At 37.0% G+C, this 17,282-nt stretch overlaps 2 protein-coding genes across 17 annotated transcripts in view; one reads left to right on the forward strand and one right to left on the reverse strand.

Annotated features, from left to right (window-relative positions):
• Positions 1-12,322, forward strand: part of ATF7IP (activating transcription factor 7 interacting protein) — a 111,960-nt gene extending 99,638 nt beyond the window's left edge. For 10 of the 16 annotated variants that reach the window (XM_071210176.1, XM_058282825.2, XM_004460324.5 and 7 more), the window contains 3 exons: positions 1,623-1,805; positions 2,523-2,635; positions 7,709-12,322. In XM_071210176.1, coding sequence (XP_071066277.1) covers positions 1,623-1,805; positions 2,523-2,635; positions 7,709-8,128 — 716 coding nt within the window. In that variant the 3' untranslated portion in view covers positions 8,129-12,322. Of the gene's footprint in view, positions 1-1,622; positions 1,806-2,522; positions 2,636-4,643; positions 5,250-7,708 lie in introns of all 16 variants that reach the window. The other 6 variants (XR_011646671.1, XR_011646674.1, XR_011646672.1 and 3 more) reach the window with 2 other exon arrangements.
• Positions 12,323-13,001: 679 nt separating this feature from the next.
• Positions 13,002-17,282, reverse strand: part of PLBD1 (phospholipase B domain containing 1) — a 67,731-nt gene continuing 63,450 nt past the window's right edge. The window contains exons 9-11 of the mRNA XM_004460323.4: positions 15,834-16,019; positions 15,065-15,171; positions 13,002-13,289 (exon numbers count right to left, since the gene is read on the reverse strand). Coding sequence (XP_004460380.2) covers positions 13,107-13,289; positions 15,065-15,171; positions 15,834-16,019 — 476 coding nt within the window. The 3' untranslated portion in view covers positions 13,002-13,106. The remainder of the gene's footprint in view (positions 13,290-15,064; positions 15,172-15,833; positions 16,020-17,282) is intronic.

Consider the following 17,282-nt stretch of genomic DNA (forward strand, 5'->3'; position numbering starts at 1 on the left):
TTCTACCTTTTTGCTACAATGAATCATGTGGGATTTTATCCAGGGAAATATTTCCTGAGAATACCAGAATAACTTGTAAGGAATAGGGATATGTTCTATAGTGATTTACCAAGCATTTAATAAATAATTTTATTTTTGAATTAGAAAATTGTTGGGGAAGTACATGATTATTTTGTAGGTATTGTGTGGAGTGGTTGAATTTCAGAATTGTAGATGCTTAGGATTTCCATTTAGTAAATTACATTTCATGTCATTGGCATTGCCAGGCAAAAGAATCTGCTTATATATAGGACTTTATTTCATGTATAGAAGTCTTTTATTAGGATTCATTGAAATTGTCTAGATAGGCAGTTATTACTAAATTCAACTTTGGGAGCTTTATTTGTGTGTCCTTCCATTTATACAAAGTTATAATGACAGTCATCTAGTTTAGATATTTCAGAAGAAAATGTCATTATATAAGCCTGTGTACAGTATGTATAATAGAATGGGGAGTAAAGGGACGAAGAAATGTATTCTTTCCTGTATACTCCTCCCCTTTCTAAAGGTTCATATTAAAAGTTATGATCTGTAAAGACTGAAAAATCTTCAGTAAGGAAAACTTCTTTTAACTTGGTTATATCCAATATTGCACTCAGTTTATTTTATTATAGAACCCATTTTTTAATATGAAAGTAGATTGTCAGTTTTCATTATATAGTTCAGGCATGATTATTTGTAGAATATGATTCTAATCCAGATAGTTTTATAAACAAAGTGTTAACTCTTAATTATCATCATTATTGTGCTTCTGTGTTGCCAGTAAACATTGAGGACATTTTTTGATAAATATCTCTTTAACATCACTCAAGGCACTCAAGCTCCCTGGAACATAGATTAGGAATATGTGTCTCTTTTTATTGCATCATCTTGCTGTGTCAGCTCTCTGCGTGTGCGGCGCCACCTCTGGGCAGGCTGTGCTCCTTTCGCGAGGGGAGGCTCAATGCAGGGCACGCTCCTTGCATGTGGGCCAGCTCATCACACAGGCCAAGAGGCCCTGGGTTTGAACCCTGGACCTCCCATATGGTAGGCAGATGCTCCATCAATTGAGCCACATCCGCTTCCCTGAAACATAGATTAGATTAGGAATGCTAGACTAGAGGAGGGAGCAAGAATGGACATCTAACATATTAAGAGAAAATGTGAATTACAGTAGCCAGCTAGTTCCTTTAAACTGTGGGAATTCAAAGATATTTTTTAGGGCTTATACTCCTTGGTTCCAGGCCGTAAGGGCCCATAATTCTACTCTGCTAAGAATAATTAAATATTGAGGAGGAACAAAATGGTCTTTTAGTCACTTTTAGAGGATCATACTCTTATTAAAAGAGTCTAGATCTTTTATCTTCACACTCAAGAGTGGAGAGAGCATTCATTGCATGTGTTTGGGGTGCTCTTTTCTTCTGAAGCTTGGATTATAATATTAATTTTGGTTAACCGTATTCTTACTTTGCAAGATTACAAAAGGAGACTGTTGTCTTTATTTCTTTATTATAGTTAGATTTTATGCAAATGTATTTACCATTTAATATGGTTTAATAGAATTTAACTTATTCTTAATAATATATATTTCTGCTTTTCATTAGCTCCAACCACCGTGAATGTAACACATCGTCCAGCAACTCAGGTTACCACAAGACTCCCTGTACCAAGAGCTCCTGCAAACCACCAAGTGGTTTACACAACTCTCTCAGCACCGCCAGCTCAGGCCCCCCTGCGAGGAACTGTTATGCAGGCTCCTGCTGTTCGGCAGGTCAATCCCCAGAATAGTAAGACTTTTTTCTTGTATATGACTAGTTGTATGTAGCACTCTACAACATTTAATTGGATTGGCTTATATTGACATTAGATTTAGCAAAAAATGTTAGAATACCAAATAAAAATACTACTATTTTTCTTCCTTTAGAAGAGTTAACCAAAGAAAATTGGACATTTATACTATATGATTTGTATTCCATGTGTTGTCTTCAGTTTAATTTGAATTATTTATGGCCTTGCTTTCTGTCTTGGTTAAAAAGATGGTACAGCAGGGATCTTTATGAAGACAGCCTCAATTTATTTGTCTTTTGAGTCACACTGCTTCAGTCTGGCCTGGTAGCCCTCTCCATGTGGTGCACAATCGTGCTCTAGGAGTTTTACTTATAGTCCTTCTGTTGGGGATTCCATTTATGTCTCTCCTGTGCTGGAACTCCCGTTTCTTTATTATGTTCTCTCGATGTTGGTGGTAACTATCCTCCAATGGTTACTTGAGAAAAAAAGGTACATGGAAGGTAGATTTTTTTTTTTTTTTTTTGAGTGCTTGCATATCTGAAAATTTCTTTATCCTCATGTTTCAATGATAATTTGACTTTGGATAGCCTTCTTGGTTGGAAATATTTTTCCTTTAGAATTTTGGAGACTTTGCTTCACTGACTTAAGTGTTTTACCAGTGTTCACCAAATTTAGAATAGAATTCAGATTTTGTCCCTTCATTCTCTTTTGTATAGGTGTCACAGTTCGAGTGCCTCAAACAACCACATATGTCGTTAACAATGGACTAACCCTGGGATCAACAGGACCTCAGCTCACAGTGCATCACCGACCACCACAAGTGCATACTGTAAGTGTTGATGCTTGGCTTTACAAGACTCTCAGCTGTTAAGTGTTACATATTATTATAGGTAGCATTTTTTTATTTAAAGTAGTTGTTACCAAAAGGAAATGGAGATCTTTCCGTTTTTCCAGCACAAGTTTATTTAAGAAAATTGATCTTACCATTAGAAGGAAATGTTCTTAGGGATGATGGATAATTGAAGATCTACTTGTGCTGGTGTATAGTGTACAAGAATCCGTGTTTGGGGTAAGGGAGGTGAAATAGACCATTTCTAACTCCCGTGTTTAATTTAAAATGGTAATTTTCAATTTTCCTTTCTCTAATTTTATATTTTCCCTCAAAACCTTATACCACTTCTCAATGACTATATTGTCATCAATTACTGTTTTTAAAACAATCCAACTGTATTGGAAATTCATTTGTTAAGAGATAGAGAAAACCAAAGATTTCTTCTTAGATTTAGCCTCCAAAACAATGTTACATTATCTGGTGACTTGATTGTGACAGTATTTGATTGGTGTGAAATACCATGGAAATGGAAATGCTGGCTCAGAGAGAGATTGGTAGATAAATATCGAGGCTATCACTTCTTTTTATCTAGCAGAACATTCTTTTACTCATAAAAATAGTTAGTGTTTATTTACTGAGTGCTTACCCTGTGCCAGGCACTGTTGATATATTGAATCCAAACTCAGAAGTCCCTTAGGATAGTTGCTATCCTCTTTTGTAAATGAGGCAGCCTCTAATGCACAGAGAAGTTGAGTAACCAACCTAAAGTTCTTACCTAGTAAGTGAAGTAGAACCCATGCATTCTATCTCCAGCGCTTTTGCTTTTATTGGTTTTTTATTGTTCCACCACAGTGAAAAAAATCATTATCATTAAAGGAGTACTTAAAATATGCTAGATAGTCACTAAGGATTTTACATGATTTTTCGTATTTAAACTTCACAACCCTATGTGAATTATCCTCCTTTCCATAGAAATGGATACTGTTTTCAAAGATGTTAAGTCTATTCTCAGAATCATCACCCACGTTAGCAAGTGTCAGATCCAGCCCAGTCTAAAATGCATGTTGTCTGATGCCAGAGTGTTTTCACTATATTTCAGGTCTAGATTTATTAATAGGGCAATGTAGCAAATAAACTGTAACTATTGTTGGCAACTTCAAATAATTTGATTTCACATTTCCTTCAAAAAAAATATGATATGATATTCTTATTTATATTATAGTTTTGCAAAGTTGATGACCCATCAACGCTTTTTATACAAGACTCCTTTCTTGTGTATTGTCCCTCAGGTGCAAAACCTTTTTCAAAAAAATTTTTTTTTAAATATTGTTTTAGAAAACTTTTTTTAATGAGAGCTTTCAAGCATAATGAAAGTAGACAGAATAGTATAGTGATCTCTGTATACCTCACCTAACTTCCAACAATTATCAGCACACAGACAGTCTTATTTCTTCTGTAGTGCCACCTATTTATCCCCACTACCCATGCGCATAGTGGATTATTTTGAAGCCAATCCCTGATATCATGGTTTTCTATAAAACTTAAACAAAAACCTCCATTGCAGTGGCTAAACAACCACAAAAACTCCTCAGTTGACTTAACTAGCTTTAGGGTATAGGCAGATTCAGAATCTTAGAATTTTAGTAAGAATGCATATTACAGATCATCTAAGCTGTTTTCAAACTCCTTAACTCCTTTGTCCCTTCCGTCAGTCAAAGATCATGGCTCCAGCCATCTTCTCTTGCATTTTGCTAGCTATAAGTTTATTTGATGTGATTTACTTATGTGTTTAAGTCAATTTAGGAAATATTTTTTAGAAAGAAAATATAGGAACATGGGGAGTATCTAAATCATTTCTACTTCATTAGCTTTTGGAAAATTATCTAATTAAATTTTATTTCTTGTTTTCTCTACCTTTATTTTTTTGGCTTCTCAACCATGAATTACACCTTTTCTGAGTTTTTTTTTTATTATTATTTTTATTTGTCTTTTTTTATTTTTAAAGATACATAGATCACAAAAAATGTTACATTAAAAAATATAAGAGATTCCCATATACCTCACACCCCACCCCCACCCCACTCCTCCCACATCAACACCTTCTTTCATCATTGTGGCACATTCATTGCATTTGGTGAATACATTTTGGAGCAGTGCTACACTGCATGAATTATAGTTTACATTGTAGTTTACACTCACCCCCAGTCCATTCAGTTGGTTATGGCCGGATATATAATGTCCTGCATCTGTCCCTGCAATATTATTCAGGACAACTCCAAGTCCCGAAAATGCCCCCACGTCACACCTCTTCTTCCCTCTCCCTGCCCTCAGCAACTCCCGTGGCCACTTTCTCCACATCAGTGATACAATTTCTTCCATTGCTAGAGTCATAATAGTTCTATAGTAGAATACCAGTAAGTCCACTCTAATCCATATTTTATTCCTCCATTCTGTGGACCCTGGGATGGCGATGTCCACTCCACCTCTAAATCGAGAGGGGGCTTAGATCCCACATGGCCGATGTATGCGATTCTCCTGCTTGCAGTTATAGACACTCTCGGTTCCCTGGTTTGGTGGTTGACCATCTTCACCTCCCTGTTAGCTGACCTGGGTAAGTCCAACGAACCGGAGAGTAGGTGTTACAACTCTGCTGAGGCTCAGGGCCCAGCTGGCACATGGCCAGTCCAGAGATTGAAGTCTCCTGAGTATATACCAACCCCAGTGCCAACCACAGGTTCAGTAAAAGTGACAGAAGAGGCATGTGTAGAAAGGTCACATCTGAGTCCAACTCCATCACACTCAGGAGCACAAATTCCAAAGTAGGGCCTACTGAACTCCATTGCCATCCGTCATGACCATAGAATAGAACTTGTGTGTCTCCATAGCCCTCAGGAGCACCAGTACCTGGGGATATATCTACTTTGGCTGTCTCTGGAATTCTGCTGAGATGTGCATAAGCACGACCCTTCTGATGACCTCCTGACTCATTTTGAAGTCTCTTAGCCATATAAACTCATTTGTCTTACCATTTCCCCCTTTTATTCAAGGTCTTGTTCTACATTACCAGCTGGCGATTGGTAGTAATCCCTTGGCACCAGGGAGGCTCATCCCCTGGAGTCATGTCCCACACTGGGGGGAAGGTAATGCATTTACATGCTGAGTTTGGCTTAGAGAGTGGCCACATTTGAGCAACATGGAGGCTCTCAGGAGGTAACTCTTAGGCACCCTGCAGCTGTGGGCCTAGTTGAAATTTCAAGCACACAGGTTCATAAGCATAGTCATCAGTATCAAGGGCCCATACTTGGACCATTCTTCTTCACAGGTCTTTGCCCTTGCACTTCGGGGATTGTTGCTGCTCTGTTGGGGAGTTTGACAGAGTTCCCCAGAATGTATTTTTAATCTCATCCATTGTGTCTTTTATTACCATAAACTGTGTTAATTTTCTTTGCAGGCTTTCAAATTGTTTGATGCTCACCCAGTGACTTAACATCCTTAATCTCTTTTGTCCTAGTTTCCTTCAGCAACTTGATTGATTTTGGTCATTTGTGTGATTATCACTGCACCTTTTCTAAGATCTTAATGTGTGCTAGTCCCTGTTTCTAAGCTTTGAGAAGGCATGGAGATTAAAAAGATAGTATTAGGCCTTCACATAATTCACTGTTCAGTATATGCAAATTATCAGCTTAATGAAATGCATATTAAAATATTTTTTTTTAAATGAACGTCAGTGAAAGAAATCTCCTTTGTTGTATGACTTCCAATATAAAATCAGTGAGCAGTGATATGTTTCACTTATTAAAAAGTCACATGTTCCCACTTCCTGGCTCATAGAATCTTTCTTGAATAAATTGCTATTAATGTAGCCTTAAAACCCAGATACAACAATAATAATAAAATGTTATTATTAGTATAATAAGAATAATGTTACAGTATTAGATCAGTATGGTTTTCTTAGCTTAGCATTCATGCATTTCATTATCTTGTCGCAACCTACCTTTAAAAATTTATCTTTCACTATTCTTCACATACCCTGAAAAAGTCAACACTTGTTCTTGCCCACAAATTCTCTCACTTGAGAATTTGAGCATGCTTTATTTATTCAGTGGCTAAAAAGTACACAACAACCACTTCTTTCTATCCAATTTCTGTCTTTCCAGGTCTAATTTAAATGTCACCTCTTCCGTGCAGACTGGCACAGAGCCAAGAACATAATAATAAACATTCATTGTTAAATGTGCTTATTTGTAAGAATAAGTAGTGTTTTTATGTCACAACTGCCTAAAAAAATAAAAGCATAGTTGAATTCTCAAATTTCATGCCTTACATGAAATTTTAAAAAGTTATATAAGGGAAGCAGATGTGGCTCAGGTGATTGGGCTCCCGCCTCCCACATGGGAAGTCCCTGGTTCAGAGCCCAGTGCCTTCTAAAAGAAGACAGCGAGCTGACATGATGGGTAGGCGCAGCAAGCTGGCACAAGATGATGCAACAAGAGATGTGGGGAGGGAAAATAGAATGAGAGGCACGACAAAGCAGGAAACGGAGGTGGCTTAAGCAATTAGGCACCTCCCTCCCACATCAGAGGTCCTGGGTTCAGCTTCCCGTGTTTCCTAAAGAAACAAGGAAGACAAACATACATAGCAAGTGAAAAACAACAAGGGGGTGGGGAGAAATAAAATCTTTTTTAAAAGTTTTATAATCAAAATAACAACTGTTACATTACTAAAACAAGAATCTGTGGCACAAATAGAGAATTAAATCATAAGTTATTTTGTTAGAAGTTAGTGATTATTTCAGTGTCTGTCAAGGACTTTTATTTCTCAAGAAAAACTCAGTTTTTTAGGTTTACAAAGTATATAGTACAACATCATGTGTGTAGTATGTGGTCACAACTCACCAAATAGAAAATGGTATAGTCAGAAGGCATTTCTTTTCCAGAATTCTTGATATAAAATGGTATCTCTTTTATTTGATCTCAAAGATGTTTTTGTTTTGTTTTGTTTGAGTCCTAGCATTCTGAAAATAGTTCTTTCTGTGATGATTATAGATTAACATACCACTTCTTTTGTTAGGAGCCCCCACGCCCTGTGCACCCAGCGCCCTTACCAGAGGCCCCACAACCACAGCGCTTGCCTCCAGAAGCTGCCAGCACATCTCTGCCTCAGAAGCCACACTTGAAGTTAGCACGAGTACAGAGTCAAAATGGCATTGTACTGTCATGGAGTGTCCTGGAGGTGGATCGAAGCTGTGCCACTGTGGACAGCTATCATCTCTATGCTTACCACGAGGAACCCAGTGCCACTGTGCCCTCACAATGGAAAAAGATTGGAGAAGTGAAGGCACTTCCCTTGCCCATGGCATGTACTCTCACCCAGTTTGTATCTGGCAGCAAATACTACTTTGCAGTACGAGCCAAGGATATTTATGGGCGCTTTGGACCTTTCTGTGATCCTCAGTCAACAGATGTAATTTCTTCTTCCCAGAGCAGTTAAACCTCGGAGCCTTTATCTTTGTTCCTCTTTCAAAAGTTCCACTTTTTGGTCATGTTTTTAATCTTGTGCATGATGCCCATTGTAAAATCCACATTCTGCAAGATTTCTTGGACAGATGTGTGTATACACTACATTTGTTTATAACCAAAAGTAAAATAAACTCAGCCCACAAAGCAAGAATCTATTTTCCTGGACCATTCAAGCTTCAGGGTTTTGAAATGTAAATATGCACCTTGCTTTAGTTTTGAGGCTGGGAATATATGTGGGTGTTTGTGTTTTTCCCCCTATTTATATGTTTTTTGCAGCAGAATATCCCATTTTCATTCTCAAATTTACTTCTCTTCCCATATGAAGAAAGTAGATCAAAGGATCTGAGGTATGTAACTGGCATGATTCTGCTTCTAAGGGATCTATCTGTAGGATCATAGTTGAATGATTTTTAACTGAATCTTAGTAAAACATGGGGGGAAAAAAGCAAAATGACTAAACAGTTTAAAAGGTTAATTTGAACACAGGATAGGATCTGATTTTTTTTTTTTTGTCTCCTCCTGGATCATTGATAAAAAGATCTACAATGGTCCCTTTCCTGATCTGGTCTTTTACATTTATTTTGTGCCTTAAAGATTAACTACAAAAATAAACAGCCCCATGTCCATTGTTGTTTCCTTTCCCTACCACTTTGATTTCTCCTTCATTTCTACCAAATAACACACTCCTATCCCCTCAAATAATTTTTAAACCAAGGCTTTGTATGTATTCTCATTTGCGGCATCACTTCAATTTAACTCCAAAAGTTTGACTTACTTTCTTCCATGTTATCTGCTTCTCTTTTCTTACAGGTGCTTTTATGTTTGGTCATTATATAAATTGACTGTGTAAAGTGGACCAAGAAAGCCAGATTGTGTAAGAAAAATTTTCCTCAAGTATGTTTCAGTACCCATGTTGCACACTGTTAGAGTTTATAAAAACAGTTCTTGTTTACTTTATCACCAAAACTTAATATTCTTTCAAAGAAAGTAAATGGGAAAATTCACAACATAGTGAGCTAAAAGATCAAGGAAGAGCTCCGTTTCCTCTTTATTCCTATATCATTCTTCTTGTTTTAACCTTTTAACATTCATTTGATGGTGCCAAGTTGAGTATCATTTTTATCCCTATGTTAGTTTTGGAGGGAACTTAAAGTATATCCTTTGGAGTCATTTTATATAACAATTAGATATAAACTCCAGTGTGTATCTCCATTCCTTGTCAGAGTTAATACAGTTCAAATTAGGTCATGGATTTTTAGTGAGTGCCAGTTGTATTGGTGTCAGCTAGATGTTTGATAATTTAGGAGAGGATGGCTGGGGTAAGTTTGGGGATAAAGTGTGGTTGGGGTCTTTAAAGGAATTAAGGTGTCTGGGAAGTAACTTGTTTATCTTTCCCTTACCATGTTTGAATTCATATTCCTGCCTTCTCAAAATTAATAGCCATTCATTTGTCCAGGAATCATAAGAGAGTGTGATCTCTCCCATTAATGCTGTTTTGTTTGCAACTTTGATGGTTTGTAATAGGAACTATTGTTGTAAAGAAATTCTTTTTAGAAAAGTTGACTTTAACCAGTGTACTGTCATCTTAATTTTGAAGTTCAATCAATGCTGAAGAAAGCCTACACTGATTGCCAAAGTGTTAATGTTCCAAAACCTTCCTTTCACTTTCAAGAAATGAGGCCACAATGAAAAGTGGGGTTTTCGTGAATCAAATTTGCCAACCAACTATGTGGATGTTAGGCATTCTAGGACTAATTCTAATGATAATGTTAAAGAAGTTGCCAATGTCATGACAATGAAAATTTCAAAAGGAAAAAATGGATGATCTGCTTGTATGTGAACACCTATCTATATCTGCATGTTTATACGTTTTTACCTGCAATGTGTTGCATTGTTGCTTATGTGTTCAAGATCATTCCTATCTACAGAATACAAAGCCCATTTTCGAAATTGTTCCCTATTGGCCTTGTTTTATGGTCATGTGACAACCATTTGCTTATGTAGCCTAGAAAAGGTTCCCTTATGAATGTTATTTATATTTTTTAATCCTATTTATTAAAAAAAAACGTTCACATCATTTATATAATCAGGTGGAGAAAGCCCAGTAGAATGAAAATATTTCATTGTTTTTGCCTATCTCAAATGGTAATCTTGAAAATAGATTTACTACAAAAAAATATTAAAACTTTTATTTCAGATAGTGGAAGGAAGGTACAAAGAGAAAATTGCAATGCTGTGAGGAAAGGATAACATATTGTAAGATGATTCCCTCGAATTAGCCTGCTGTGGGATTTGTAGGCAACAGCCGTTTTCAATGTACTGAAAGGTGTGCTAGGCTAGAATTCTAGGCAGTTATTTTGGGCAGGTTTTAATGGGATGAGGGCTGGTTTTGTTTTCTTTCTTTTGGGAAAGAGAATGGAGAACACAGCTAGAAATAGCTACTTATAATATACTTTTTAGTAGCCACTCACACTCCCTGGGCTCTTTTTTTATTTTACGGTACCTTTTCAGAAAGTATTACAGATAAGCTTGATAATCCCATTTGGGGAATGTAAGTTTACTACATTTTTAGCCTGACAATACTTGTGTTAAGTATTGCCCTATTGGAAAATTGGAAACTTGTGTTATTTCAACCTGAAATGTAGGGTGTTAATATGGGAATTTAAAGGTAACAGTGATGTTTGTTACTCTCTACTTTGCACTTTGTCAGAGTAATTTTCACCCTGTTTTAAGTGTGACTAAGTCTCTTTTTAAAAATTGTCCTTGCCACTAAATTTATAAACCACATATAATGACCACATCTCTTCTTAACAGTTAACTTTATCCCTTTATTTCTCTATAGACTCAATTTTTAAAATATGCAGAATACTGCGTACTGTTTAGCACAGTATAAGTTTAATAGGGGAAAAGTGCAGAACTTTCTTCCTTGAAAGGTGAATATTTATTGGGATACCATTTGCCTCACAGAGGAGTAACCCACACCCTCCCCGTCTCCATTGCCAGATTATACAATACATTGAAATAAATCACCTAAAGCGAGAAGCTTAGAATCTTACTTAGGTGCTTCTGTCAGCAGAACTCCACAGGCAGGCTGATTGCACCACACAATATTCTTATATTGGATAAGTGTTCGTTTTTGTTGTTTGCTCTTTTGCTTTAAATATTCTACAAATTATCATTTATGCAGCAAGGTTAGTGTTAATATTGATGACATGCATTTATCTTGTTCCATGAGTTTTCCAGTACTGTATGAGATCAGCAAAATAATGCCTGTGGTATCCTCATCTCACCTTTTATACACTGTGATCACAGTAGAGTACTTCAGAGACCTTCCAAGTGTTCTCCCTGACTATCCTTCTTGAACTTTTTGAGTATCCTATTTTTGGATACTACTGAGTATCCAATTTTGTTATTGTTTTAAGCTTTACCACTGAACCATCATTGGCCTAGTTTTTTTCTAATTTCTAGAAAAACCATGTCCCAGTACTCAATTATTGCAAAACGACTGCCTTCCTTACTATTTACTGGACAAACAATGCCTTTCTTTTTAAAAACTTGGGGAAAAAAAAATTCAGAGCAATTCTCCTGAAGCATTTTGTTAGTGCAGCAGTCATACCTGCCTGCTGAAACTTACTCATCTCCTTGAGCCAGCCAGTTGGGAAGAAGAGGACCACACAAAGACGTTTGTCTTCTCATTTTAACAAATTATTTTATCATGTTAAAATAAGTTTTTTCTTATTTGTAGATTCAGCTAAGTACCCATCATTTATATTTAAATGCTATATTTTTGTTTTTAAGTTTTTCTTGTAAATAAGGTAACTGGGCAATCAATCACCTTCCAGGGATCCTGGCTTTAGTATTTTATCAACCATTTCAAAATTAAATACAAAAATAAATCCTTTTTAGGAATCTTGCATCCAGATTTTTCATTGCAGCTCTCAAAGTGTAAATAATGAGACAATGTAAGACCTTCCTAATGTCTAATATAAATTGGGCTGTAGCAAGTGGCCCTATTTTTATTAGGTTTTGAAGGTTTTTGTGTGAGTGTTTTTTTTTTCTTTTTTAAATGTACAGTAGAGTGGTGTCTGTATAAGTGTTAACTGTAGTGGGGTTTTGTCCAGCAAGCCTGAAATTTATACTTTGAAATAAACTACTGGGTTTCTAACATTCTGTGTGCTCTGAGTCATTGTAATTGTTTTCAGCCCTTGGTTTCTTCTGAAAATCTCTCCTCTTAAGAATCATCTATTTTACTATACAATATGGCTTATATAGTCTCCTTGGTAATTTCCTGGTTCTCAAACCTTACATACAATTCTGACAGCTATGTGGAGTTGTCAGATTGGATATGCTGCTTTTAACTAATGGGAGATTGAGATCTGCTGTATTGTGTGCCTGGCCTGCAGTGCAGAAAGACTGAACTGATGCCTTTAATGACCAGAAAAACCATGAGCTGAACTTGTATTAGAGGTTCCTTTGCAAACACTGCTATCCCCTAAGAGTTTTGTCTTTAAACATACTGCCAGGGGAAAAGGAAAGCACACGGAGGGTACAGGTGCTTAAGGACCAGACTTGGAAACGGCACTCATTATATCTCAGATTCCATTGGCCTGAACTCAGTCACATGGTGCAACTACCTAAGGGAACCAGGGATGTATTCTGGCTGTGTGACCAGGCAGAAAAGTTGCATATGGGTTTTGGTGAACATGGGAGCAATTTTTGCCATACCTTCTTGTGTGTATGCTGAAGCCTGGTATTGTTAGTTATATACAATACTTTTACAGTGCTCCATCCTGTAGTGATGTATGCTGTTAAAACAAATGATGGTGGAACATGAAAGAGACAAATTATGAGTTTAATGTATTTTATTAAGAATTCTGAAAGGAAAAACATAGCTAAAATAATGTCTTTGGTATCTTATTTGCAGCCTTCTATTCCCTCATCTTCCTCCGTCATTTTATGTCAGAATTCAAACTAGGTTTCATGGTGATAAAATCGAAGTTGTAGGCCTCTGGCATACCCTCATGGAGAGTTTTGTTGAACCGGTTCCAGTGAAAAACAGGGAGGCCCCCTTGCACGGTGGGACCACTGATGGCATAGGCTGTGTACTGTGATGCTAGATAGATATCTGCCACCTGGAAAGAGGGGGGTGGGACGTTTTAGAAAACCATCTGAAAAAAATCCATGAGGTCTTTTTTTCTCTTTTTCCAAAGTCACAGTATTAGCCCCTTTTAAAACTAAACTTCCTTGCAAAGTTCCACATATCTTTACATCCTGAGCATCCATTTGGCATTCAAATGTGAATTGACCAGTAGAAGTGTGTTAAATTAACAGAGCTGAAATTGTGATATCTGGAGTCAGATTATTCATGTATAGGAGTCTAGCTCCAAAACTTCTTTTTAAATTACTTTACCCCTTTGTTACTTGGTTTTCTCATTTATAAAATGGAGATTAATAAGCAAATTCTTAGAGCAGCACATAGACTACAGTAAGTCCTCAACAAAAGTTATTGACTGGGGCTATAACAATTTTTTTAGGAGGTACTGGGGAGTGAACAGTTTTAAGTAGAAAGAACCCAGTATCCAAAAATGAAGGCATTGATATTCAAAAATGCCTAAACACTGAGTAGCAGCAGATCTTAACCGTAAAGGGTAAAGAAAATGTCTCATTACTTCTCATTTTCCCCATATTCAAAAGGGCTTTAGAAAGAGAAATTACGCTTTTTAAGCATATCCTCAGCAAAAACTCTTTGATGAAAAATTAACAGATTTCTGTCCCCAAAAGAAAGCAAACTTCCCAGTGAAATCTGACAGATGGGAACTTATCTTGTTTTGTTCCAGGCAAGATAGTAATTTTCTTTGTGTATTCTGGCATGAACATATAGCACTTTTCTAACACTTTACTGAATATTGGCAAATACCATTAAGAAGAGATAAATACAGAAACATTCCATGGGGCTTTGTTAGTGCCGGTTTCTCTACATCGACTTTTTTTCTTTTTTTTTTTTTTAACATTGCACAGCATACTGAGAGTCATTAAGGCTGAAGCTTTGCTACCATCACATAGTTAAAAACTTGAACTCTTGACTATAAAACAGCTCACGATTAGGCATTAGACTGATAAAACATAACATGTAGGTGGGTCTGCATTCTTAAACAGTTTTCTGAGCTAAAGATAGAACACTTCTCACCAGTTTGTTCCAGAATTTAGAACTTGGCAACCAAATGAAAAGACTCATGTCTCCAGCCCAAAGTCAAAACCATGTGGTAGAGTGATTGTTTCCACCAATAAAGTAGCTAACTCTTATCCTTGGATATTCCAAATGCAGTGATGTGCAGGTAAATATTTAACAACTAGCAATCTGAAGAGGTGGAAAAAGGCCTTATTTGTAGTGTTTGCCAATTTACATAGTGTAAATACTTCGCCCATGGTGATTTCAGGCCCAAAATGATGTCAATTGGCTCTAACAATTGACTTGCAAGCCTGTATGAGCCGGCTTCAGCAGACAGACCACGCAAACCTATGTCTATAGTATGAGACACAGTGCAGCTAACAAGGTGAAATGAACCCTTTAGAGCTTAAAAGTATTTGGTCCAATAGTTGTTGCTTCAGCTAAATTCAATTCATGTTTCAAGTGAAATCACATTGCTTTTAATAATATGTTCATTGGACTTGGGGCCAGTCTGAGAAAACAGAAGCTTTACTAAGCTGTGTGACTTTCTATTAAGTGGCAAAACAGATGAGTTAGGCAATGGAAACAACCATCAAAATCTCTTAAAAAGCTGATTGCTGAATTGAGTAAGGTTAGAGGCAATTACTTTGCTTTATGCCACCAAAACCTCAGCAGCTTTGCCTTTCCATAGGCCTAGGTGCTGGTGGAAGTTAATTTCGAAACTCAATAGCATGTTACCTTCGTGTCATAGCAGCCTCCAGGGACTGGGTTAACTGGGTTCAGGTCCTCACGGCAGCAGATGGTATTGCAGGGATCATTGTTACTATAAGGATCCTTCTTATAATCTATAAAACAGACAGTGATGGGGAAAAGAGTGAGTATTGGTTCTTCTGAGAATAAGTTACCCATTCACAGTAAGCTTTTTGGACCTGTTAAAGCCTAGACGAGACTAGATGCTTCACAGGTCTCCTCACCCTAGCCTTACCCCAGATACCAAAGTATCGGCTTGGCTTGTACTAGAACAACTGCTAGTCCTCTGCCCTGGGGCCACCTGCTCCCAGGAACCTCGCAGAGTACAGAGTGGATGGAAAAGAGATGACTTTCCATATGCGTGACTCAGCGTGTGAGGATTTTTCTAACAAAAATACCAATTTGGCTTTGATATAGTCAGCCAAAGAAAAAGGTATTAAGAATGATTTTTGTCTTAGTAGCCGCTTTTATCCTTGAAAGAAAAACTATGTTTGGAAAGAAACAAAAAAAATGTGCCTGTTTGGTTACTGCGTCTGTGTTTTATGTATGATTTTTTTTCTATTTAAAAATGTGTAGAATCTTTTCTCATTTTATAAAGAAGGACAGATTTCTATTTGTTGAGTATAAAATATGTATAGTATTAATTGAATACTAAATACTTAATTCTAGTACAGAGATGATAAACTTACATGGATTCTTTATCCAAGGGGAAGAAAAGGAGTTTTGAAGAGTGATTCTTGAGAAATGTGCTACGTACTGTTGTATCGCATGATATATTTCATGGACGCCATATCAGTCACTTTTCCTTGGTCCCGCCGGAAGATTTTGGCTCGTGGAGCCAGATCATAAGAGTAGTCCAAACCCAGCTTCTGAACTAACATTGGATAGCCACTCCAGTTGTAGATTTTTTCATGGAAAGGAATGTTGTAGGAGGGCCAGTATCCTGATTTGGAATGGAAGGGAAGGAAAGGTAGGATAACAGGGAGAGAGACAGCAAAGAAAAGAAAGGGAACAAGTTATTGGCAGTTTATTTTGAAACTTGGCACAGGTACATGATTACAAAATGATACTACAGGGAAAATAAAGCTTTGAATGTGAACACTGGCAGCCAAATTGATGTTTTTTAGATTTCCAGAATTAACATAATTCCAGATGACTTTTTTACACAAAACTTTTAAAACCATCTATATAGCAGGAAATAAACCTTATTCTCTGTAGAGCAAAGTGAAGGATAATGCAAAGTGTTCTGGGGAGGACACCTAAGTGAATTTGGTTACTGACATGCCAAAAGATGGGTTTGAAATATGGCCATAAAAGGGAAGATGCCAGATGCTAATCAAGGGATAGTGGAAGAACACAGCGCTGGGAACAAAAAAGCTGATTTCTAGGCCCAGGGCTATTATACTAGGTCTTAGGCAGATAATCACTTTTAAAAAAATGTCTGGTGCCAGGCAGGGAGCTGGGAGGGGAGACCATAAGATGAGGGTATTGGAAATGATGTTTAAGGTTCCAACAAGCCTTTAAGTCTTTACTCTCAGCGCTCATAAGGGCTTCATTCAAATCTTCAGAGTGTGACAAGGCCACACAGGCCATCTTCAGTCACTAAGCACCCAACTTGTAACACTAGCTCAAGTAAAAGCATTCTTCAGAACATTGTAGATTTCAGTGGCCTGTAGGAGGATATTGTCCACAGGACAGTCAGACCAGGGACTTCTTCACCGTTCTGGGAATGAGTCTCCCATATTCTCTTGGCCCTTGTCTGCCTTTCTCCACTTTGACTATTGTATAGGACTACTATGCCAGAATGCTATTTTTGAAACAAAGCAAATGACATGACATTTAACCTAATTCTGGGACACAGAACCAGCACTGGGAAAAGTTCAGAGAAGGATGACTTTCAGATTACCAGCCAAAACCAAAATTTGTTGCTAGAATATATCTAGGTTCTATAGGTTTCAAACCTGGTTTTTCTCTTACTGGGTATGTGACCTTGAAAAAATTACTTAACTTCTCTGTGCTCCAGTTTTTTCATCCATAAAATACGAACTATGTTAGTATTACCCTATAAGGGTTATTGAGAGCATTAAATGAGTTCAAACAAATGGAGTCCTTAGAATAGTGCCTAATATTTGGTAAACACTAGATGAATATTAACTTATTATATTTCTCTATGAGAACCAGCTCAGAATTACTTGCTTTATACTTC

The sequence above is a fragment of the Dasypus novemcinctus genome, chromosome 20 (genome assembly GCF_030445035.2).
Source record: "Dasypus novemcinctus isolate mDasNov1 chromosome 20, mDasNov1.1.hap2, whole genome shotgun sequence".
NCBI lineage: Eukaryota > Metazoa > Chordata > Mammalia > Cingulata > Dasypodidae > Dasypus > Dasypus novemcinctus.